At 38.4% G+C, this 26,466-nt stretch overlaps 1 protein-coding gene across 1 annotated transcript in view; it reads left to right on the forward strand.

Annotated features, from left to right (window-relative positions):
* FMN2 (formin 2) overlaps positions 1-19,433 on the forward strand; it is a 165,462-nt gene extending 146,029 nt beyond the window's left edge. Inside the window, exons 16-18 of the mRNA XM_075706918.1 lie at positions 2,573-2,722; positions 17,853-17,934; positions 19,407-19,433. Of these exons, the coding sequence (XP_075563033.1) occupies positions 2,573-2,722; positions 17,853-17,934; positions 19,407-19,433 (259 nt within the window). The remainder of the gene's footprint in view (positions 1-2,572; positions 2,723-17,852; positions 17,935-19,406) is intronic.
* The last annotated feature ends 7,033 nt before the right edge of the window (positions 19,434-26,466 follow it).

Below are 26,466 nucleotides of genomic sequence, written 5' to 3' on the forward strand. Positions count from 1 at the left end.
CTCTTCTTTCTATAAACACAGAAATTAAGTTATAGCTGTTAGACACATCTGTATGCATGTGTAAGATTGTACTGATTATACAAGTGGTCCTCAGGGAGATTTTCAGTCACCAGAGAAAAAAACATTGGCTATCTCCTTCTGCTCCCAGAGGATAGTTGGAATAATTGAAGAATAATGGAAGCCTTTGTGTCTCTGGTAAATGTTAGTGCTGTTTATCAATTTCTTTGGAGCATTCTCCTGTACAGTATGAATTTCATTTTGTCTTGGCTTCCTGTTTCTTGGGATATTTTCCTGTGAGGGAATTCTAGCTCGTTACCTCAAATTTAAAAGCACTGCTTAGGATGGCCATTCACTGTCAAATTCTTTTCACATTATTGTCATTTTCAGAATGGTTTGAAGACATGTTTCTCAGAACAAGGCTTCTTATTTGAACTTCTGATCTTTCTATGTTCTGTAAATCATTAATGGCCTTCATTCACAGAGCTTCCTTAAAAATAAGCCACTGACTTCAGCTGATGCTTCCAGATTTCTCTCTTGTCCTGTATTCCTCACGTTCCTCCAAAAATGTTGCCAGTTCATTCTGAAAAATCAAATGAGCATTTTATATGACTTCCCCACTAGCCAGTTCCAGAGCTGTAAGTCTGGGGGAATGGCCTGGAGGGAAAAACAAAAGATCTCCCTGATAAGTTTGCAGTCTTGCAAAAAGTTGAAAATATGTGAAAGTAGGCAAAAAGTTTAAAATATAGTGCAGCTGACTGATGAATGTCAGGGATATCCCTTTTGAGTGATTCTGTGGGACCACAGGATAGATGATAAATATTTTCGCCAATATAAAACTGTGGGAAAATGTAAATAGGTCAGTAAAATGGAAAATTTTAGTTTAATCGGTAGTATTGCTTACCTATAAATCATTTGAAAAAAACACAACAAAACCCAGCCACAAAAAATACATTCTATTTATTAAACAAGTGCTAACTTACAGAACAGTGTGCCATGGTAGGCTGAGAGCGCTGAAGGAATAGTATACTCAGGTAAGGTGGCATTTGAGTATCAACACAATGGGTTAGAAAGTGAGGACGTTTTTGTCTTTTATATTTTTCTGTACTGCATCTTTATTGCTCAACAGCTTCATTTTGCTTTGCCAGATGGAAACATGAATTACAAATTAAGAGAAAAAGTATGTAGAATTTGATTGGTAAACTGATGTTAAATTTTTAAGCTGTAGGCTTTTTTCATTCAGAAATCGGAAAATTTTTGTATTTTTCATGTTGGGGAAAACAACTGGGGTATTGAGTTTTGAGAACTAGGACAACCAGTTTCATAGAGACTTTGTGAGATTGACCATTCTGGATGGTTGAATCTTTGTGGATTATTGTCACCATTAAATACTTTAAATTATAACAACTATCATAGCACTCTGTCTCGAGTAACAACAGTCCATAAATGAAGATACAACTTCTGTGACTAAAATGACATTTCCATCCATTTAACTGGAATTGCATTTTTTTCCCATAATTAAAGTGATTAAATCTGTGATGTGTGTTTCATAGAAAATTATCATAGGAGTCAATGAGTAGTAATAGATCAGTGAGCAAAGCATCTACAATTATATTTCAAGAGATAGCTTTCCATAGAATTTTTCATAAAATAACAAATTCTTCAGAGGCTTCTGTGTTGAGCTCCAGATGAGAAAAATGTTCCTAAAAGCTCTAGTATTTACATAACATTAAGTAAAAAAATAAAATGGAATAATAGTTAATCAGGCAATTAATTTTTGAAAGAATTCTTCCATAGCTTCCTATAACATTCTTATATATTTCTAAGTTTGAAATAACATAGAAGCAATTCAAACACAGAAATTTGTTAATTTAAGTCCAGTCACATTCCTCCATTAGTGTTGGAAATGACCTTTGCATTTCAGCAGCAGTTCTTACTTGAGGTGGAGATTTTGTGTTTAATATGCTACTTTACTTTTGCTGTGCTCAGAAGGGGTTGTCGGATCATTTTGGTAGAGTCATGATGGGCACCTGCTTTCTAGCACAGTTGCTCCTGACCCAGTTTTCTGTTGCGTCATTTCTTGTTTAGTACACAGCAGGTTTGAGTTTTAACATTTCTGCGTAGGCTTCAACCTAAGCAACCTACCCTATGGTGTCATAGTATAGATCTAACAGAACTTGAAGAACTTTGTTTACAGTCCTTTACAGGTTTTGACTCTGTGTTTTGAAAACAGCTTTAAACACAACAGAAAAGCAGTATATGGGCAGGTGTGGATGTCTGGATTTGCAGGGCTGTGGACGGTGCGTTCATTTTAGCTTTTGAAATGGAGATACTTTTGGTCAAAACCAGAATTTATGCTAAATGCCAGATCGCAACTTTGCTGAAGAATCATCTTATTTTGTGTAGCTATCTGTATATGAAGAGCTCAGAACTGTTATGTTTTTATATATTCTTTTATTTTAGAGCTGCTCCCAAGAATAATTAAATACTATGTCAGTGTTAAGTAAGAAAAGAAAAAAATAAAAATTGCATCAGTGGGTACTGAAACATTTGCCATTTTTGCTTTCTTTGACAGCTTTTTGGAAACTGCAGCCTATTTCTGTATGAAACCAAAAATGGGAGAGAAAGAGGTGTCCCCACATTCTTTCTTCAGTATTTGGCATGAATTCAGTTCTGACTTCAAAGACTTCTGGAAGAAGGAAAACAAACTTATTCTTCAGGAAAGGTACATTTGTTTGTTTGTTCAAAGGCTTTTCTCAGAGAATGTTATTGGGAGCAATCACACAGAAACCAGTCAGCCTCACTTCATTAGCACACAACATATTGAATGCCTTTTGGAGTTTTCTGACTTCCCCCTCCCCGCCCCCCCCCCCCCCAATCATCATAATTTTTGAATGGGACATTAATATCAATTTGTGCTCAAGTTTTTTGGGTCCATTACCTGAACAACATTTTTGGCAGAGCATGTAATTACTATGCCACTATGAATCCAAGGAATAGGAGACTTGTTTCAGGTCTGAAAGTTGATTAAAGATTTCCCATTAGCATGTTTAGTGAAAACAAGTCAAGGCATCGAGACATGACATATTGTAAATATTTGCCCAATGAAGTTGGGAAAAAAGGAAGGGAAGCAGGAAGAGAGAAGGAAAAAGTCAGTTGACCCTGCGTTAAAAAAAGGCTCAGACTGAACCGCATTGCAAATCACAGCCCGTGGACATAAGCACGTGTGGTATATATGGCATAAAGAAATGAGACAGTAGTTTTGAAAAATTAGCCATACTGTCTGGTCCATGTATTAGAAGAGCTATAAAGTTTGCTTTCATCTGCATGCAGATATTGCATTGTGGTCACCCTTTGTTTATAAAAATTATGCCAAGAATTAATCAGTTCTTTAAAAAGTAATGAAAGCTGTAAAAGGACAAATTGAACAAATACGAACGTAAAAACTGTAAACACTGTTATATAATCCTACATCTGTTAGCAACCTGAGTGACCTCAGCATACAGATAATGAAGGTACTTCTGAGCCCTAATGTTAACAGGATTGAAGCTCTATGTTCGTTAAATGATTGATATCAGTCCATTTTTAGGTAAATTGACAAGAACAGGCCTCCTTTTCAGGAGTGCTCACCCTATGTAGTTGTCACAGACATCAGATTACTGGTTTAGGAAGTTATTGAAAACTTTCCTTAGGCACCTATATGATCAGTGTGGTGTATACTATATATCTTTAGTGTGAGTGGATACATTTTGGAACAAGCAGTCTTACAGTTAAGAAAACTGGATTTTGCTCCTATTGCAAGAGTGTGGTGCAAATGTTAGCACAGTACAGCAGCTCCCCAGGGATCTGTTTCATTTTACTGACTGTCTGATTTAATTTTATGTAATTAAGTATATCTCTTTGGAATTGAGTTGACAGTTAAATACTATCTTTGGTTTCCTATGCAGGGATTTAGCTGCCAACTTAATACAGGTTAATTTAATGTTGTATTTTTTATAGAACAGGATTTAAGAAAAATGTCTTTTCATTTCCAAAATACTAGGCTATTTTTCTAAAAACAAACAAAAATCCTCCAGAGGGTTCTTGCTGCAAAATGTTTTTCTTTAAAAGACACTAACTAAATAAGCACAAAACCTCTTCCTCCTATTTTTCTTATACATCTAAAGCTTAAGAGAAGAATGGGATTGTGATACAATCATTTTATTCTCTTTCAGTTCAATGTATATGTATGCAAAGAGGATGTGTTGAAGCAGCAGAGAAAAAAAGTGGCTGCCAGCTGATCCCTTCTAGGGCAAGGGTGTTTCTAGCCTGAAAGGAACTGGACATGTATAACCTACAAAATGGCTCTAGGTGCAGGATGTGACAGGGAAGGGAAAGGACAGTGAGAAAGGGCCTGCAGTGGGAAAGGAAACTGGGAGGAAGAACAGCAAAGAGACCCAAACCCAGGCTTGGAGCTGATGGGATGAAGGAGACTTTCCCAGGGGGACAGACAGGATTGTAACTGCAGTCCAGGGAGTCACGGAGATTAAGACTGAAAACGATCCATCCTGAAAATCACAGGTAGTTTTTTGGTTTGAGTTTTAATTTTTATTTGTCTCATCAAGTTTAAATCTTCCTCCGTATAGATTTTGTTTGTTCAGCTGAGGTATGGTTCAGACCTTGGACACCTTTGACATCTTGTTTTGTGCTCACCTCTCAAAATTTGGCACGGTGCTGTTTTAGGTCTGGCAAACTCAAGCTCTCTTCTTTGCCTTTTAGGAATTAAAATATTTTGGCCAAATCAGCAGTAAGAGTAACAATTTTTCAAGTAAGGCAAATTATTTTCCACAAAATGAAGCATCATCTTTGATAAAACAACTGTCTTATCAAAGCCTTTACACAGAAAATATTTTGTCTCTGATCATAGTTCAACCTGATATCTGAAGTTGTCCTTTAGGCTTTTTTTTCTTGATTTTACATTTCCACTTAGTGAAAGACGAGATGCTGTGATGTGAAGGTGTCTTGATATTGTGAAGTCAAAGGAGAAAAGTCTTGATGGAAAAATAAGCGTTGCCCAAACTTGTAAGAATGTACACATGACGGTTTTCAAAATCTCAGCCTAGATCGACAGATCCATAGGTGACAGAAATCTGAAATCTGCCTATTGCCATCAAAATAAAAATTATTATTTCAAGAAACTAGATTTCCCTTTTTAGTTGATGCTCTTGAAAGTTTTTCTGCTGCTAAAGTTGAAGAGAACTCTGGAACATTAATGGTCAAAGTAACTTTCCGTAGTTTTTCACTGGCAGCAAAATCAAGTGACAGATACGATGAGACTTTTCTTTTTAAGGTATTGCAGTATGCCACCTTTGAATTATTTACCAAGTTGCTGCCTCATGAAGCATACTTTAATTATTATCATTATTTATAAAATTTATGACTCTATTCCCTTTTCTTTTTTAGTTTGTTCATCTTTCTCACCCTTCTCACCCCCTGGTTGGTTTTGGGTGTTTTTTGCCTCTTCTCTCTCCACTATAGTGTTTAGTTTAATAAACTTTTATGCTGTGGGCAAAGTTTCTAGAATATTTTATATCCCAGTTTCCATATGGACTGTTAATAGAGGCTGTTCCTTATTTAGTCTCTGCCAATATGAGTCACACTGTTTTACAATAATTACCCAAAGGCTTTTCATAGATGGTATTTCCTAAGGTGGTACTACTTTTTGTTACCGATAGATTGAAAGTGTATGTTTTAAAGAAAGCAGTCAGCCAGTTTTTATTTTAAACACTTTTCACTTGGCATTTCAACTTGTATATTGGTTTGCCAGGCATTTATATGCAAAAGATAAACATTGAAGTGTCAGACTTCATATTTCCTTACAAGAAGATGAGGAAAAAAAAAAAAAGAAAAATGGTGCAACATTAAAGCCAAATTAATTTTTCTGAAGTTTTCTACTGCTTTCACTCAGTTCTCTCACTTGAAATAAAGCAGAACTGGAAAATACCAGCTGTAGAGAAAATTAGGCATGATAAACTGTTAAATACAGTAGCAATAAAAAGAAAAATGCACCTGAAAATTACAGTGAAAGCATAGGTCTGCCAAAAAGTTTTCTGAACAGTACTATTTTTTTGTGGTCACACTGCAGTCAAGGCTAACTGGAAGATTCCAATAGAAATTGTTATCTGGGTTATTTATAAAGTTCTCAAAAATATTTTGTGGAGGTTGGAATTTCTGATTCTATGTCTATCCTAAAGATGTATCCTTTTAAGTGAAAATTTTCAAAGTAATAAACTTCTTTCTGCTTAAGCAACTTTAAAAAACACACAAACAAAAAAAACAAAGGAAAACCACAACCAAACTTAATGGGGCATGTTTTGAGTCTTTAAATGTTATCACTGTCCTTTCATTATATATTTAACTTGTCACTAGTAGTTTATGCTTTGCATTCGTACCTTGAAAACTCTTGAAAGGTAACTGTCAGTATAGCTTGCACTTTACGTGTGGTCAGCAAGAAACCCAAGAAGAGCTGATGCATTTGCCTAATACTTTTTCGATGTTATTTGGAAAAAAAAAAAAAAAAATTATTTCGAATCTTGCAAGTTTCCTGTTCAGCATACTCATTATCTATACATGTATTTCAGTTGCTGCATGAGATGCATGTTACACTCTGAATACATATTGTCAGATAACGCACAGCTGCAGTGACAGCTATGCAAAAGTCTCACCTTCTTAGGAAAACTCTTAGAGGATCACACCACCAATCTTCAAATGCCTTTTTGTCTCCTGTAGTGAGAGCAAGTGTCTCATAGAAAGTGACTTGTAAATATATTAACTCTTTTCTCATTAATCTCTGTCTTTATTTCACACCCACCTCAGTTTCTTTATATTTCTGAGGAACAGGTATTCAATGTTAAGTGCACTATTCCATTCTAGCACTGCTGTGAGAGCAAGAAGTATTTTAATTTTTCCTGACATCCAGCAAAGGCCTACAGAACTGTTGCCCAGACCCTACCACTTTCCTAGGAACCAGGAAAAGATAGCCTGTCCTAGGAATGAAAAGAAAAAAGAGGTCATGAGGCAACACCTAATATAACCCTACAGAGAGAAGTCTTGAAAAGTTATGATCAATTTTAAAAAAAAAAAAAAAAAAAGAGGAGAAAAAAACAAAGGGAAAAAAAAGGTAAGCAGCTGCTGGGTATGGCAATCAAATATGGAATTTGTGAATCCTTGGTAGCTAAAAATATGATTATTTATCAGAAAATCTCATACTGGTGTGGACAGCAATGATCCATCTTTAGGACTGCAACTTTATCTTTTCTTTACGGTCATGAAATACACCCTTGGCTCATTACAGTAACAAAAAGCAGTCAGTCCTTTAAGAACTTTTATGTTTTAAAGAAAAGCTCCATTGCTGTCAAAAGTTAATAACATATCAGTAGGCCTTAGATGCCAGTTAGATCTTACTAGAAACAGGTCAATAATAAGGCAGAAACATGTTTGCAGGGGTGCAGTTCCACCTTCCCTTTCTCTGGGTACAAGTGAGGTACTGACACTCATTTGTCCACTCCAGCTCTGGACATGTTTCCATTTCTTCAGATTGTTTGCTGTTCCAGAGAGCCTGTGCAACCTTGCATAGATTTACCTAAACAGGGAAAAGAAAGTTGTATTTCTAGACCTGAGCCAGGGGACGGGGTGGGGGGGGGGAGAGAGAGAGAGAGAGAGAGAAGGACAGATATAGGTGCCCTGTAAGTGTGTACATAAGGTATATATTGCTCATAAGCTCAGTCTGGCCCTTGCCTTTATGAAGAGGCATGCCACTGAACAGAGACTGACTGTGTCAGGGATGCCAGCAGAGGAGAGTTCATAAGCAGGATCAACATGATGGTAAAATTCTGTAAGTCCCTGATATCTTGCATCACACTAAGCTTGAGAATTTCTTTTGGCTGACTTTATTCAACCCTTTAACTCCCACGATAAATCTTTGACACATTAAAAATAATCTATAAACTCAAAAAAATGCACTCCTCTCTCAAATGTAGAAGTTGCCCATTCCCGTAAGAATAGCAGTTAAGCTGGCACCTGGTGTGTCACACTGTGTATATCTAGATGAAAGGGAGATTCCTGGCCAGCATGTCTCCACAGCTCATTGATCTCCCTCTGCAGAAAGACTGGTATGTCTCCCTACAGACTCCTCGGCAGGATGATTTAAAACTTGCTGTTGAGCAATTTAAAGTCTGGCATTGGATATCTGTACGTTGCACAGTGAGGAGCATATTGGTAAGCTGCCACTTCTGCTTGCAGAAGAGGGCATTAAATCCCATAGCACGAGCAATGTCCTCTCGGAGTAATTTAAGGGATATTTTGTTAACGCTTATAATAGGAACCAGTGAGTCAGACTTGAGAGTGAGAAATCAGGGGACATGGGAATATGCACTTGCAAGGAAATGTGGAGATGGAAGGAAAGCGAAGAAAAATGTGTATGAAGTAGCAACATGAGAGGGAAATGATGAAAATGTGGAGTATGTTTAGCAGGGTCACGTTTTGCTTGGCATGCTGTTGCAATGCCAACTAAAAGCTCCAAGCGTTATGTTAGTAAGTAGTTATCGCTGACTTGGGAACTTTAATCTCAATGTCTTTACTGCTCTCTAATCAGCTGAGTTGCATGCTGGTAGGCTTGGTTTTACAACTTATAATGACATTTCAAAACAGAATGCAACTTATGTGACTTTGAATTTAGTAATTAAAAGGATCCTTAGTTTTTGAGAGTATTTAAAAAATTTTAACTTAAATAAAATAGCTTTCTGATCAGAAAATACTGTTACAGGCATCGGAAAATCTACTTAAAAGAAGGCCAAACACACCAAAGATTCAGAGGCTAGGAACAGACCTTTGAGGCAGTGCCTCACAAAGACACAATTTGCTGTCCAGCTGAGAGAGGTTGCTCAACTTTTCAGTACTTTTTTTTTTTTTCTTCCTTGTGCGCTTTCAACAATTAGTCCTTTTTGAATGAAAACACCATCATTTTTTGGCTGGGGGGGAGAGCAGTAGCTTTCATTTTTAGCATTGCTTTTGATGGAAACGTTTGTGAAAAATAAAAGCATTTGGAGATAAATTTCTCTAATCTGGATCTTTGGTGGCAATTACTTTCAAATACCTTAGTTTAACATTTTTAAGTAATACTGTGTTTTGTAAGGCAGGAACAAATATTTCCATTTGCAAATGTAAGCCAACTGGTGCATACAAATAGTAAACTTGAAAAAAAGAAAGATCTAGTAAAAAACTAATTCCAAATCTGTGATCTTTCCTAATTTTTCTGACTCGCATCAGGCCAGATTCCAGAATGTTACCACATAAACAGCAGAAGGGTTTTTCAGCAATCTCCTCTTTATTTACCTGGTGAGGGTGTTCCATCATGATGGCATGTTATGTTGCATCCTAGTATGTGTGTTGTGCATAAAAGGAGATAGATGCCAATCATCATCTCATAATGAAGTTTGCAGCCTGTTTTCATGGCTGTAAAGTCAGACTGGGTGTGACAGTTTAGGGTGTAATTAGATGGGATACCATGTTTCCTACCATATAGTGATATTTTCAGGTTTTTAAACCCTTTCCTGTTCACCACTTGAAAAAAGAATGACATTTGCCTATGATAAAAATGAGCCCAACATAATCAATAGATATTTGCATACTGGTGAAAAAAAATACACCACCAGAAACCTTAAACAGAATTTTTGAAAAGAGGTGCTACCCTTTCTATACTTGTGAAATGTTTTCATTCCTAGGCAAAGTGATTACTTTCGCATTTGAGGTGCAATAAAATATTGTAATGTTTTACTCTGAGCAACCTGATCTAGTTGATGATGTCCCTGCTCATTGCAGGGGGGTGGGCTAGATGACCTTTAAAGGTCCCTTCCAACCCAAAGCATTCTATGATTCTATGATTCTAAATGAGCAGCATTTGTGATTAAAATATTAGTCCCCAACAGTCTGAGATGCTCACAAAGACTTAAAACCTGTTGTAACCCAGACTGATGCTGAACTACTGAAGACGTAAAATTCCTTGGTTATTGAGAGTTTGCCAAACCTGTGCATGGAGTTGGCATAATAATGACAACATCCATTAGTGTAAGTGCATGGCTGTGTGCATGTTTTATGGTATAAGTACAGGGAATAGTTTAACATCAAGAGTTTTTTTACATTTTTGAAAAGAGCCTTGCTGTGTCTGCAAGTCATTTTGAGTCATTACATAATTATGAATGGGCACCTTTTGATATGATTATTTTTACCTGAATCAGCAAAGTTGGAGGCCTCTTGTTTTCCCATCTCCTGCACTGGAGAGCCCTAATTCTGTGGCTCTCCAGCTGAATTCTACTTTTTTTTTTTTCTTTTCTTTTCTTTCCAGTGATCCTCTTCTTTTCACTCAATTCTCATCTTTGCTTGTACTGCCAATCTTGTAGCTATCAATTATCCAATGTAGTAGCCCCAGTATACCCAACGTAGCAACTCATCTGTCCAGGGTGTGTCTCCATATCCTCTTTAAGATAGTCTTCTTCTCCACATAGTCTGTTCACTGAGACTTTTCTCATTCTTTTTTACATATTGCATTTTTTCCTTCTTTTACCCCACCTGCTGCTTAAGAATAGTTTCATATTTCTATTCACTCACAAGTTTCCTTTCTTTTGCTTGCTGATTATGATACCAGTTTTACCTCACCTCCAGTCTTGTTCCCTTCCCTTATCATTTCCTGTTGAACTTCCTAACCAAATAACCCAGAATGCAGCCAGCTTCTTTGAGAGCAACCTGGCTTCAGTTCCAAGAAAAACAATGGAAGGTGATGACTATCTTTTCTTAGAGCAACCTCAATTTTCACTTGCAAAGTCTGTCGGAAAGTGATTTCCATCTTGCCTGAAGGTAGCCAGGTATAGCCTGAAATACTGGCCACTTTGACAAGAAAAAAAAATATGAATTTGATGGCAGAAGTCAGGAAATGTATTTAAGTGGGTATATGCATGTTTGCATTTTATTAGAATCATAGCCATCCTTACCAGTTTAATTTTTTACATCATTACACTTTCAAGGTGAAATTTTCTTTAATGCTAAAGTTATCATCTTTAAAATGTGTTTCAACACAGTGTCCTTTTTTATATTTATGCACATCTGTGTATCTCTGCACAGATAAGAGCAGAATCCCTAGATCACCAAGAATTTGATTGCCAGATAGAACTGTGTGAATACTTCTGAACTGAAATTCTTTCAGAATATTTTGAAGGGTGTTGTGGATTACAGTAAGACTCTGCAAATGGGAAGGTCTCAGTTTCATTTCAGTTGGCCTCAAAGCCTTATTTTGGGCCCATTTGACATGATGCGTACTGAAGAAAATCTGAAATGTATTCCCCAAAGTCTACTGCATACTGTTGACAGAGGAGGGATCTTATTCAGGATACTGCTACAGGTTAGTCTCTGTGTTAAGTGGCCAGATTAAAACATTCTAATCTATTTGTCCTTGGTCCTCTGAGCCCAAGTATGATTAATTCAGTGTCTTTCAGCCAGCCATTGTCTACCTTGTGGTCCTTGAAGTAACCAGGCAAGGAGCTGGCAGGGATGTCAAGATAGTCTAATACATAATCTCTTTGTTGGTAGGCAGAGGTTAGGTTTCATCAGTCAGTTTGATGGGACCAGGTACATTACAATGTGCTTCTTATCTCTATGAAGTCTTTGCAGTCAGTTACTGAATCATATCTGTGTCATTGCTTCAACCCTATTGGCGTGAAAGTAAAAGCTCTACGTTTTTTACTCTGCTTCTATGTTGGGAATTGTAATTTTCCTTTCTCTTTTTTTGTTTTAAAGAGAAACTCCTTAGCAAAAAATCATTTCAATATTTTACTAACTGGCTCAGAATAAAATATAGGCATACTGCTCTGGAAGAGTTTTCAAAGAAAGAGTTTTAAAGTTTTCTACTCTTGAAGTCTTAAAGATGTCTGGCACCTGATATTTTTGCTGAGAATTTTTTAATTTGTTTTCATTTGTAAAGGTACTATTATTATTATAAACAAGCTATCTCCAACCCAGACAAACCCACATAAAATATTTTGGCAACACCCCTTTTATTTATCTCATAATAAGCGCTTAGTAGTATAAAGAGTATTGGCCTCAGCTTTGTTTTATGTTAAAAAATCCAGAATATCTGCAGAAAAATGTCTTTTGGGTTTCATGAACTATACTGTCAAACTGTGAAAGTAATGTCTGTCTGAGTTTATTGTGGAAGTTTTTGTGAGCAGCTCTACTGCTTAAGACATATAACCTTCCAGCCTTCTCACTGTGCTTACATTTGTCATGTCGTTGTGCTCACTAGTGAAGTATAAGGCTACCAAGCCTAGATGGAGCCAGTAGGAAATGAATCTGTCTGCCACAGATACTTCAGACAAAATTATTAATGTTTAGTGGCAGGAAAGTGGCTCCCCCCTTCAATGGATTGAATGATGACAGAAAGTTTCTAAGCCTTGATAAGGTTGTGGCCAGGCTGGCTTTTGGTCTCAAGGTAGATAAAGATACTCTGTCTTTTGGGTTTGTAAGGATGTCTGGCTCCTTTTTGCTGTGTGCATGCCAAAGTGTAACTTGCTTATTCATCTTACAGGCCGTCTTTAAACTTAATCATAGTTTATACATGTTTGTGTCACAATAAATATGAGGTAGAAGGAGGTGAAAGTGCTGGAGAAGAGTTAGAAGAGTTTGTATTATGATGGAAGTAAGAAACTACTTCCTTTGTTACAGGTGACAATTATTAGATTCTCTGAATTTTATTATGTAGCAGATTTTGAGACCTTAATTCTTGGGCTCTGTAAGTGACTAGCTGTTCATTCACTTGTAGATTTTTTTTTTTTTCCCTAACTGATCTATGGATTGCCCACTGTTGTATGCTCCCTACATGTTTTCTTATTGTTGAGGCTGTTTGGAAGTATATCCTTTCTGAAATAATGTAAGCAATGCTTTAGCTAAATTTAAGGAGTATATTTGTCCAGATTTGAGTTATGAACACTCTTATTAAGTATTTATAGAATCTGCTCTGGGCCTGATGTTGGGTCCACTGCTGTTAATACCTCTGCTCTTCAGATTACTTCAGTGAGAGTTAAGCAACTCTGTGGTTGTCTAGGCTGCAAAGACTAATTTTTGTAGGATTATGTTGTCATTAAGACAAAATCAAGAAATTATTTCAGAAAAGCAGTAACAGGCAAAAATTGCTAAAAGTAATGCAGCTGATGTTATCTTTCCTATCAAACTGATATGCTCACTTTTAAGCCAGAATTGACATGAGACAGGACAGGGGTTGATAGCAAATGAAGCAAAGTCAATTTACTGAAAGAAAGTGAGTTTGAGAAGCAGTTGAAAAGCATGAAGTGAGGTAGTTTGAGCACCAGTCTAGCAAAGAAGCTTAGCACACTGTAAGTTTGGAAATTATTCCCATCACACTTACCAAGTTAACTGTACCACCTGGCTTCTTCAAGAGCGCACCTTGTCACCTTCATCTTACCCACCCACCCTCAGATCATGACTTGAGCATCGGCCTGCTTCTGAGTATATGGTTGCACTTGAGAGCAATGACTCTAAAGGGACCAAACAGCCTCTATACACAGAAAGTATTAGTAGCATAGAACTAAATAGTTTAAGTAAAAACAGATCTTCAGAACAATAAATCAATCTATACATATGCTGTTCTTTGCCTAAGGGTCATGATTCTCAGGAACAGAGGAACACCCACCTTCCTCAGCCTCCCCTGGTGGCAGCCTATCTTTCCACACAAGGCCTGACAATTGAATCCCCACTCCTTTCCTAGGAATGTCTTTTTAACTGTTTCATGCTCTTTGAGCTCTTTGTGCTCTGCATTGGCAGATCTGCAGTGTCAGTTTGGCCTGGAGCCTGGAAGCATGTCATTGTCGGCAATTGCTTCCCCTTTTGTGACTGTTGGGAGGCTCACAGATTCATAGCTCTTGTGTTGTTTTCTCCAACTATCCTCTTCCCTCCTCCTAGTATTGAACTAGATCCATTAATTTCTTCATGAAGCTCTAATAACTCACCAGTCTTCCTGATATAACCACTAGCGTTCATACAATTTTTGTACCTTTTGGTCTTAGGTGATTATCTTGCACCTCCACACTGATCAGGGTCTCACTGAAGTCAATGGGAAGTAGTGCAGGAAAAGCCTGAGCAAGAGGAAGGTACACAGGAATTTGCCACTGTGACAAATATGACTTGAACCAGGCATGAGTTGACAGGGGCAAGGGGGTTTTGCCTAGATCTTGTTAGTTTCATGGATAGGAAGATGAAGAATTATTCAGGGCCAGTGGAGAGAACCTAAGAAGTTGACAAAAAATTGCCAGTGGCAATTAAAAGTTATTTTCCAACTGAATTAAGACTATTGTCCTTACTTCAAAGGTAACCTTTTATCTGCTTTTCTAGATCTTGCAGTTTAAATGGTACTGGTGTTCATATCAAAACACATCCTTTTGCTCTTCAGAAGGATTAGGTTATTGTAATTTTACATTTAATAAAATCCTGATTTAGTTGAATGATCAGTCTTCAGAAAATACACTTGCACACCGTAGAAATTGATACCAGTTCCGCTGGTTTATGATTTAGCACTGTGGAAGGCTAATGATTGCCTTTGTCTCTATATTTCACCAGTCTGCCAACTCTTCTTTTATAGACACAGCTGTAGATTTATACAGTTCTCCATGCTTCCAGTTTTAATATGGTCATAAAGTAAGCCTCCTAACAATGAGCCTTTGGTGTGCTATCTTTACATTTCTAAGGACATTTCTTGCTGAAGAAGCATACATATAGGTCATATTGGCTTCTGTGAGGCTCTATCCAACCACTTGAATCTTCCTGCAGAGAGCAGGATGGGGGCCAAGAGACAGCAAGCTGTCCCAAACCCACACAGTGAGTCAGTGATATGGTTGGAACTGGAACTGAGCGGCTGCTAGCTCTCAGCTTTGTCTTAAGTGCATTAGGGAGTAATGCTTCTCATCTTCTGCGTTCCTGTCGGTATGAATAAATAGGCTCAAACTCCAAGGAATTTCACAAAAGCTCCCAAAAACTTGAGGACCGCAACCATACTAGTGAGACCAGAACCTCTTACATAATCCTAGAAAAATGGGTAGCACAAGCTTAAGGTTGTCATTTATCAGTCTGGAGGTTGTGGATCATTTTTTCAAGCACAATCTAAGGGATGGAGAAGTTCTGACTTCCTCCCTCACAGAGGGGCATTGTTATTAGCATTTTGCTGTTTCAAGTGGAGACAGCCTTTCTCCAAATAGCTCTTTCTCTAATAGAAGCAGAACATTTAGAGATGTTACACTGACTGTGACACTTAACGGGACCTGCTTTTTAGAAAGTAACCCCTATCACTCCGTTATGAACGGTTCCATTCTGTATGAGGATTTTTGTTTTGAATTAATGTAAGACTCTCAGAGAGCTGTGCTGTCTTATGACTTGGTATATTAGACAAGCAGTGGGTAATCTATCCTGGAAAGGGGATATTTAGATGGGACAAAGGCTGGAACTAAAGATTCCCTGACATTTCCTGAGAATAACATCTGGATCTGTGTGAACTGGTTTGGTAAATATTTTTGTATGTTACATATGCTGTCATTTGCATGATGAGTAGTCTGAATACCTGCATATATTACATTGCTTCCATAAAAGAGTCATTTTGATAACCTCAATAGTACTTGTACAGTCCCCGGGATTTGATGCTAATTTACTCCCACGTAACATTTCATTTTCTTATTTAAGTGATGTCCACCAGTGAAGGGAGCCAGCTATAGTTGTATTTGATAAAAGGAAATTTATATGATAGACATGCTATTTTATATCCGACTTTGTAAGAGTGGCTTTTGATGGGTTGGAATGTGTCTGTTTGGAAAAGGTGACAGGAAGATCAATGTCACAGATACTTTTCCTCTTTTGGATATAAGTAGACATGAAGCAGAAGAGAAGGTGGCATTTTAGGAAAAAGAAAATGTTTTTGAATTTTACAGCATTCTGTATCATTCCCATAAGCTTCTACTTAAAGCTATCACCACATTTTGGCTGCCACTTTTACTGAATCTATTTAAATAAGTTTTAGAGGTGAATTACTTGGCTGTTTGACATTTTTGTTCTATATTATGCTGCAGCAATCTATCTGATTTGCAGTCAGATAGAAAGTTACAGCTTGAAAATAATAGGTTTCAAAGCCTTTTTTTCTCCCACCTGTGCACGTAAAGGTCTTCCTACATTAATAAAATATAAGGCCATCAAATGAAGAGAGCAGCTTGTTGGAAGTGCTGGAAAAGAACTGACGTTTAAATTAATTTTGAGAGTATAAATTTGAAACTTATGAAAAGAATGAGGTGTGTCTGGTGAAATTGGATAAAGGAGAGATGAATACGAAAGCGGGTTTTTTTAATGTGCTTAGCAGACCCAGCTGGAGTCTTATTTTCAAAATCTGGCCCCTACCACACACACAAAAAATATTAAAAAATAATAGTAACACAAAGTCTGATTCTCACATTGCCCTGTGTAGCCTCAGTGAAATAGCAGACATGCAAGTGGTCTGGAGATGAACTGCAAGGAAGCAGCCAAGGATATATCATTTCTTCAATATCATTTTACTGTTGTTTCTTTTTTTCACTGTTGGATAATGATGAAAAGGCAGAGTAAGTGCCATCTAAAGTCTATATTGTTGGCAAGAGCAAGCCAATATAGGATTTACATTTTAATTTTCTACTTTCCTATTTATAAATAATATTCTCATCTCTCATAAAAAAAAATACACATCTCGCCATTTAATGCCATCATACACAATGGGTTTATGTAACTCTTTGAAGCTCGGAGAATTCATAGCTTAAATCTGTATTATCAGTGTTTCAGTAACCATGTGTGTTTGTAAGGTTGATCTACAAAATGAGTAAAAATGGTAAAGAAACATTTTAGAGTGTGCCATTGAACCCACCAGACTTGATTCTGGCAGGCTCCCAATCTGAGTATAGCCCTCTGCCTTTCACAGTTTGTTCCCTATCTGAGTGACAAGAAGGACATTTATCTCAACAAAAATGTGGCATTTGGTGGCATTTCACAAGGCCTTAATTTGGTATCATTTGCCAAGTCAGGAAGCAATAAGAAGTGGACCCTCACTTCTGGAAGCTGCTCCTGTCTTACATCCAAGCAGCCCAAGTGCATTCATCCCCAGTGGTCGCGTAAGCCTTGCTGCTCACCCTCAGCTTTGGAAAGAGAGAGATGTGTGCAGTGCCGTACACCACCTTGGTTGTAAACATCATGTTCCATGGCAATTTTCCATTTTTATTTTAAGTTAGAGAGTGAAGACTGGAAATTTAGGTTAAGCTATTTTGCTTTTTTAAATACAAACAAAATTGGGTGAAAGGGAAGATAGCTTGGTGAGAAACTTTGTTTAAACTGTAGTTGAAGTAGTAAGGTTGAGAATGGATGAAGAACGATTTTTAAACAGTCATAAAAAGAAAAGGAGCTTTCTTAGCAGTGTTTGGTATGAATGCTCTGAAAGGTAAACTTCATGTCATCCAGTGTATTTTAAATCCTGATACATTTGAATCTTCAACTACAGTAAGTACTGATTGCTTTTGTAACTAGAATTGATTATGCTATTGATTATGCCTCTCCTTGTAAGTGCCAGAGTCTGATGGTACGGCAACAACAGCCACAGAGTGCAAGTGCTATTTTGTGGAGCGTGCTAACGAAATTATGGGGAATAAAGTTATCCACTTGTGTCCTCAGGCCTAAATTTGTAAGTTGTATGCTGTACTGTCTTTGGAAATGGTTTTGGACTACAGGAATATTTATAAATTTTTGTCCCTCTTCAGAGTTAAAGAAGCAGAGGAAGTCTGCAGGCAGAAAAAGGGGAAGTCGCTATACAATATAAGACCAAAACATGACTCCGGAATTGTAAGTAAAAATTGTAGCAATACTTCTGTTCCCATCTACCCTTTCCATTCTACCCTTTTCTCTTTGCATTTTACAGGTATGTTATTCTTGATGTACTTTTTTTGCTCTGGTTTTTTTTAATGTTTAACATTCTCATAAAAGGTGTTAGATTAACAAATTTGAATGCTGCCTATGAATATTACTCCACAAAATAGATGTAGCACAAGCAAGACCAGCGTATTATTGCCTCACCCTTCCAATCTGTCTGCCTGCCAGTCTTGGTATGGGATGCACCTAGAAGGCAGAAAGGCAGTTCCAGTCTTCAAGCTTACTCAGTCTGTATTCGCTCTCTCTTCTACAGTTACAAAATGTAAGGAAGAGTTGTGATAGGTACACATTTTTCAGCTTGGATCCCTGTGTCAAATATTAGTGGCTTCTGTTCCACTGATCTGGATTTGTTTGGAATAGAAACCCTAGAAAAAGATAATACTGTGTTCTCACCATTCTTCTGAAAACAGATAAATAACTTTAATGATAGTAGAAGAGTAATTCTAGTTATTCAATGGAACTTTTCCACTCTGATTGCCTAAGCAATTCTAGGATCATGACTGATTTTACAGAAAACGAATATTCCTCTAGTGAAAAATTAATCTGGCACCTCACATTAAAATTATACCTGTAGCAACTTGCCATCAATTATATTTGTAAAATCTTATAATGGAAGATTTTTTTTCACGTGTCTGTGTCCCTGTCTGTCCATGTCCCATCCCATCCGTTGTCCGTCCGTTCGTCGTGTCCTGTTCCCCCCCCCCCCCCCCCCCCCCCCCCCCCCGCCCAGCATTATTTAATTCCTTTGTGCTTTGTAGTCATGGCTATGTTACTGTGACACATCCTTGAATGAAGCAGGTGGTAATTTACTATATTCTAACTGACATAATCCAACACAGGAAGAAATAATTTTGCATTTATTGTTTCTTACTCTGAATATTTAGGGAGAGTTGGCTGTGGTTAGTACCACAAGAAATGTAAATGGAGTAACAGCTTGGTTAGGAATGATAAACTAGACTTTATTTTATTAATTTTATTTGAAACCAGATCATGATGTTATTTAAAAAAGAAACCCCAAACTAACATTGATTTGGATTTCTCCATCTCGCCTATATCTTGCCGTATGTAAAGACATGGAGATGTTTTTCTTTTTAGAAATAACTGTAGACTTAATTATTCCTATATCATTATTATTTGGACTGAAACTGGGACTTTCAGTTACTGAAAATTTGATAGAGTGAAAAGGAAAGTAAACAAATATTTCACAAGCAGTGTGTAGTTGCAGTCTGCTTCAGTTCTAGCTTCAAAGGAAATTTATTTGTGAAGTCAATTCTACAGGAAGTATAATTGAACATTAGCTTATGTATTTCTGTGCTTTTCATATTTGTGAGGTGGTTTTATGTATACTCAAATTTCTTCTTTTTTGAATTTATTTCATTTTTCAGAAAGCAAAGATAAGCATGAAAATCTGAGAGAAGAAAAGCAAAAGCTATTCTTATCTGGTTACCAAAACTCAACATGCCTGTGGGTGGGGAGTGAGGGGGAAGGAAACTACATCATCCTGATCATTTGCTTTCTTGACCTTTTTGAATTTGCTTTTTGTTCTCTAGAGGTTTCCACTAATTGATGTGTTATTGTACATTCATTCACAAATGTAATCACTTTAATGGAGTGCCCAGCAATAGACTAGTATGGACTTGAAACACCTTCCCTGTACTCTGTATCTCCTTTGCCACTCAAAAATGATATTTTGTAGAGTGTATGGTATATTACAAATAGGCCAAGTCAGCATGCATAAAAAGCGGCATCTGCATCAGTTCTGAACATGCTGAAAATTACATTAAGTTGAACTTCATAAGAATGCTACTTGATACAGTAAAACATTTCCATTCCTACTGGCAACATCTGTCTAACACAAATACTTCATGGCACTGCACTTAGATTAGGGAAAGAAATGTTACTCCTAGTGAATTGTTTGTATCCGTTTCATGTTGGCATTTGTAGTTTGTATTTTGAATCGTTAAGTGCTGTTTATACAGTATAATCAATGCTTTCCCAACTTGTTTGGTTGCCCTCCATGACTAAATATTTGTGGAACAAGATGTTTACTGTAACTATCTTTAAAATCGATATGGCAGCATACTTTTTTACTTCATCTTTTGCCAGATAGTAAATGCCAGGTAGTATGGGGGTCAGAAATCCAGCATTAAAAAAAAAGAAAGAAAGAAAGAAAAGAGTAATTGAAAAGCAGGAAAATACAGAAAAGCACAGAAGTATGGTAGAGAATATGAGAGAGATTTGGCTATTATAGTTTGTTAATATATAAAGCAGCTAATACTTTTACATGAACTTGAGAAGGTATAGTATAGTTTTAACTGCTGATCACTTAAGTCAGGCAGGCTTTTGGCCAAATGTACATGACTTCCCTTTTAGAATTAGCTTTACAGTTAATTTAAAACTCCTTTAGAGAGCCATTAGAAGATGCACATGGGGATTGACATTTATGGAAAACAGTAGCCAGTTCTAGTGACAGAACATAGACTACCAACTAATTGACATCGATTTCACACTTAACAGAATTGCAGACTTTTCCTCCAGGCTTTCAGTGTCCCTGACTAGGAGGTTAATGATTGAAATCTGTGACTTAGGGCTTCCATTTTAGACCACACGCTTAATTCCTATTTGCAATCCAGGATTTACTGTATCAGTTTTGATCTGCTCAACCGATAACAACCCCATCCTCCAGTCCTAACTTAAGAGCCCCAAACCAATCAACATGATTGATAACATTTTTCTTTCAAAGCACACTTTTCCTGAAAGCAGACTGTGTGTGCAACTGAGTTAGACGCACATGCTCCCAACCTTGGAGCCTGAAAGACACTGGGGTAAGGCAAATGAGCTTTAACCTGCTGGGTTGGGTTATTCCCTGTCTAATCTAGCACAAGAGACATTCCTAGCTGTCCAGAGGCTAATATACCCCATAGGGTGTCATAAAAGGAAGTGCGAAATATGACCTCAGGAATCTGTTATTCTTCACATATACCAAGCACTGGAAAAGATGTTTTTTTTCACTATGTGAAAAGCAAGTCTCCTGTTGCTGACAAACCTATGTGAAAACCTGTACTTGTAATAATTGCTGGCAGGGATATAAATTACCAAGAATGGAGTTTTAAAATTTTGTGTTGATGGGAGTAACATTACTATTTGGGGAAGTGGAAAGAGATTATTTGCTGTTACAACTAACTTATGGAAAAAACTTTAAAAAATAAAGCTATTTTAATGGCACTGATTGAAATCCATGTTTGTATTTATGTAAACAATAGTCTTTTCCTCTTAACTTTGCTCCTAAGTGCAAGGATACAGTAGCATGTTTTCATTTGTAGCCTTCCTGTTCCCTTCAGTACCTACAGTATGTATATTACTATAGTAAATGAAATATTAGATCATCTAACAAAGATCACTATGTGCAATACTGTATTTAGTGTTTCTATTTCAATTTTTTTAGAATGTTAATTTATATGAAAATAAAAGGAATAATAATGAAATAACTGCCTCCTCGCTTCACTGTCAGGCTATTCTGTAGTTTGCTAGCAACCGTTTGCTCCCTAAGCACCACATCCCATTCAGGCTCCTGTGATCGAGGAAAAAACTTTGTGAACGGATCGGTAGAAACAGGGCTTCTCCTTCCTTGCCTTTGGGAAGCATAGTGACAGTAATTCCCAGTTATGTGGATATATTACCTTTTCCCCAGGTGGTGGTAGTGAGGAGCTTCAGGGTCCTTTACCCAATCAGACTATGTCTCACTGGCTTCTCTGGCTTGTGCATGCCTTCAGTGGTGCATTTGGCTCAGGTCTGCAACCTATTCCTACTGCCACTGCCTGTGTAACAGTCTCAAGAAATTGCTATTAGGGAAAAACATGCATTAAAATGTATTATTGGCATGTTATAATATCTTTATATATTTTTTTTTTTAGATATATACATGTTTTATATCATTAAAGTGTTGTCCAGCAGCCTGGTAGGACCACCACATACCTACATACTACCCTTTTCACTGCATCTGCAGGATGGATGCTAAAAGTTATTTGCAAACCTCTCTCTCTCTGAAGAACAGTGTCAATGGCTGACTGCAGCTGGTGGTACCATGTTATGATCTTAAGACACCAGCTGCTACATAGAGTTTCCTCTTTCATTTCACTCAGGCCCAACCTATTTGGTTGAACATATCTCTCTCTTTCCTATAGCTTCCCTCCAGCCTGTTTTCAAACTTCAATACAAAGTAAAGTGGCCCACTATGTGCAGCACCATAGTTGATCCACAGCATTCCTAGAGTGGATTCCCAGCATAAGTTTCACCACTGCTCTTTTTTTTCAGTGGCATGCTCGCTTTTTACAGAATTCTGGACTAATGTTTTTCTGTTTGTTTGGGTGTGTTTTAAAGAGGTCGAACACCCCATTGGTCTCCTCTCCCCCCATTTACTGCACCATCAAGCATACTACACTGTGAGTTGGCTGTAGTCCTAGAAGAGTTCTCATGGACAAATTCTGAGCCTTTGTTGATCACTAACACCGCATATCACTCACCGTTACTCAAACAAATGGCAGCAGCTAAATGAGGACTTTCATACCTGAGCAGCCGATGTGACTTACCGAGAATAACCATCTGCTTTTTTATGAGGAGCTGAGAAGATTCATCATTTTGCTTGCAAATTAAAGCCTTTCAGAAGCATGGTACTTTGTCACATGTCATGACACTGTAGTGGTTAGCTTTTTTTGTAGCACCTTTCATCATCCCAAAGCAGTTCCAAAACTTAGTTAGTTAAGTATTAACCAACAGTGGCAGTGGGAATACAATTAGTGACATCTTCCATAGACTGATGTTTTTTCTTGCCCAGTTTTTCAGTGATCAACTTTAGAAGTTGGAAGCACTTACTAATTTCATTGAGAGAAGATATAGCAAGTCTTTGTATTTCAATTATCTTGTTGCATACTCTAGGTTAATAAGCAAAGCTGAGTTTGTGCCAAGTCCATTATATCAGTTACTGAAGTCACACCAATTTTAAACAGCTATGGACAGAATAAGTGAAAACTGATGGAGCTGAGTTTTTCTGAAGATAGTGTGAACAGGTCAGCAAAGGGAGGAGACAGAAGACCATGCCCCACATCATTCAGGTCTGCCACCCATCAATCAAATGGGATTCACGTTACAGAACAGGTTTTCCAAGCCATTCTCTTGCTTATGACAGACCCGTCTATACCTGTGCTGTACCTGACGTTCATACAACCTACTTGTAAAGGCATTCAATGGGAAGTCCATTGCCCCGGAAAGATGGTGTCTTTCTGAAGAAAAAGGGTCCCCATTGAGTCAGCACTGTTTCCTCATTTATTCCCAGCTGCAGCTCCAATTTAAGCTCTTAGAAACTTCATTTGTCTCTCACCCCAAACTGGGGCCCTGCCAACACAGTAGTTCCATGGTGGTAGAGCTTAACATTTACTGTCCCCCTCCTTCCCCTGTCCCACACCACCACTCTACTTTAAGAAATACTGGACCTATCTGACCTAAAGCTTTCTTCATCTACCCTGAGACTGGCCTTGCTCTTGGATTGCTTCCACAAGGGGGAGTTTTTTGGATTACAGTGCATGCCTCCAGTATGGTGGTTCAGCAGTTGGGCAGCAAGAGGCTGGGAGAGCTGGAGCTGGAGTCTAGGCTGTACCACAAACAGTAGAGGTTCAGGTGGGTGCTGGGCAATGGAGCTACCTGCAGAGCAGGAGAGTGGCTGGGAGACAGGTGGAAATGAGAGAGGGGCATTGGAGGAGATGGCTGCCTGAGCTCCTTTTGAGCCGAGTGACAGAGGCACTTGTGAGTTCTGAGCAGAGGGCCCTGACCACGCTTAGGTAGCTAAGGCACAGCAAAACAGTCGTTCTCAAAACCAACAGCTACTAAAAAAAAAAAGTCCCCAAACCCATTAAACTGCTGAACTGTGAGAGTATTTGGGCAAGTGATGGGGAAGGGAAGAGAGCAAAGGGTTCCTGCAGGTGGCAGTTACAGCACCATAAAGGACATAGCCCTCCCTTGCTAGGTGTCATCTAGGTGCTCCTGCTTCTTTCAAGACCCATGACAGGCATCTCTTCTGGTCACACGGAAGCTCATTCCTCAGGGGGAGAACTCCCTTTCCTCACTGAAGTTTTCCTTCAAGATTATTTTGCAACTATCTTTTCTCCGAGTTGGAAAGAGAAAAAAGGAAAAAAACCAAAACACTACCCTACCTTTGGAGAGACATGCAGTGTACTCATTCAAGAGCTGATAGCAACCATTAGAACTCACCTATACCTTAAGATGTACTTCTTTTTTTTTATCCCCCCCTATGAGTAGTTTGGTGCCTGTTACATAAGGATCTAGCTATATTTTAAGCAAAACCACTTAGGTCAGGGTAATAGTTACTTCTCTTACCGCAAATGATGCCAGCAGTTCAGCCAGTGGTGGAGCTTTGGTTGTCTTCTTGTCAGTTAACCAAAAAAACCAGAATTTGTGCATGCAGAATCAACTCCAGAATCTAGGATTAGTGCAATTTATTTTTCCCTCTTGCCTTGCAAGTACTTTTGAGGGGGATGGGGGACACGGGAAGAAGTAGCTAGGTTTTCCCAAGCTGTCAGGGTGAGCTGTCATTTACCTGTATCTGGTAGGGTCAACAGGAAGCCGGAGAATATACTGATTAGAGAGCAGTTGGACACAAGGTGTTGAAGCAAAGCCCGTACACCTGGATGCCATATAACCCTAGAGTAGCTTTATTATTTAATCTATAATTTAATAGTAGACCTATAAAATAATTACATTATACTTAAAGCATTTCTTCATTTTTTGTTTTCATTTATAAAACAAGAATTAAATACAGTTTTAACCATTACAAGCTCAACTCAGTTTTTACATAAACACAGCTCCTAGAAGGAGCTTTAAGCTGCAGCATATTCATATTGCAAACTGGTGAAAAACCCCAAGCAGGGCATAGCTTAAAGATAAAGATTCTTGCACATTTTTCTTAACTGAAGTTACTAGGGTGCTTTTCTCGCTCTAGTCCAAAATGCCCGACCTTCAGTTCATTTCTTTCAAGTGGAGACAGAGATCCCTGGAGTCTTAGTAGACTATAGCTATTGCCGCCTTCCGCTCCCACCCCACCCACACCAACACTCTCAAGCCTAGACTGAACGGTTCCCATGCGCTGGCTGGCGCGAGGCTGGCAGCCCAGCAGCGACGGCCTCTAAAGCAACCCCTGCGCGAGGAGTCTCCCTGTGCGCTTCTGACACGCTGAAAGATCACAGCAGAAAAGCCATGGCTGCTCACGTAACAGGGCTAACAGACCTGACCAACCTCATCCTGCCCGTGCCAATCCCCGTAAACCGCTTGGTGAGCTCTCATGGAGCTCAGTCCTGAAAGCTTCTTAGAGCAGCCTGTCTCACATAATAGAGACCTGTGGCACTGAACCCCTGGCTGGCGAGAGTGCTGAACACATTAACCCCTTGAAGTGGCTGCATGCAAAGAGGCCAGCGGGAAAGGGCTCCTACAGCAAGCTGGTTTCAGTAGATGCAGATGCTGAACTGTGAAACATGCATCAGGGAGTCGGCGTGTCATTTTTAATTTGTACGCTTCAGACAATTGAGCACGCACGGGCTTTGGTTTGGGGGGAAAGGGCTGGTTTGTTTTGAGACATAGGATTTTAATGCAGCTGGGACTAATACAGATCAGAACTGTAACAAACGGGATATACAGGACATGCTAAACTCCATCAACCGAATAACAACATAGTATGATTTAAAATGAACTGCAAGCGTTCACCAACACTGATTATGCAGGACTCAAAAACTGAGTGGACCACCAGTACTGTAGCAATTACAACTTACTCTCTCCCTGCTCCTACAGCTGTGACCCATTCCAGCGGCACTGACTGATGGGTTTGTCCTCCTTTAACGCTAACACATTAACAAGGTTTCCAATCATGGGAGAGACACCGCTCCCAAAACCTGATGACACTGATGCAGCCTTTGGATTCAGTCAAGCAACAGCCAAATTTTGTCCTTTGTGCGACAGTGCTTTTATACCTTAAAGGAAGCATCGCTCCCTTAAGTGTTCTCAGCTCCTCTCCCACTACCCTCCACCTTCCCCAGTCTGAGCAGGCATAAATATAAGGTCATAAATGGATGTTGTCCTTTTTGGAGTAAGAAACACACACATATCTAACACACAAAAACCTACCAAAAGCCTAGTTAAACCATGTCCATTTTAAGCCAGGCAGCTGACCTAGCAACCGAGTCTCTTACTCAACATATTTTAATCTCTGGCATATTCTGCCACAAGAAAAATATACATGGCTAGGTCTATAATACTTTAAACAGCTGTTTACTATAGCTAGGTTACAAAATAAACACTGCTGCAGAGACCACGTGTTCCATATACTCTAACCACAACAGCATCAGAACCCACCCTCAGTCTGCTCTGTGGTCACGGTGGCTG

This window comes from Pelecanus crispus, chromosome 3, assembly GCF_030463565.1.
Source record: "Pelecanus crispus isolate bPelCri1 chromosome 3, bPelCri1.pri, whole genome shotgun sequence".
NCBI lineage: Eukaryota > Metazoa > Chordata > Aves > Pelecaniformes > Pelecanidae > Pelecanus > Pelecanus crispus.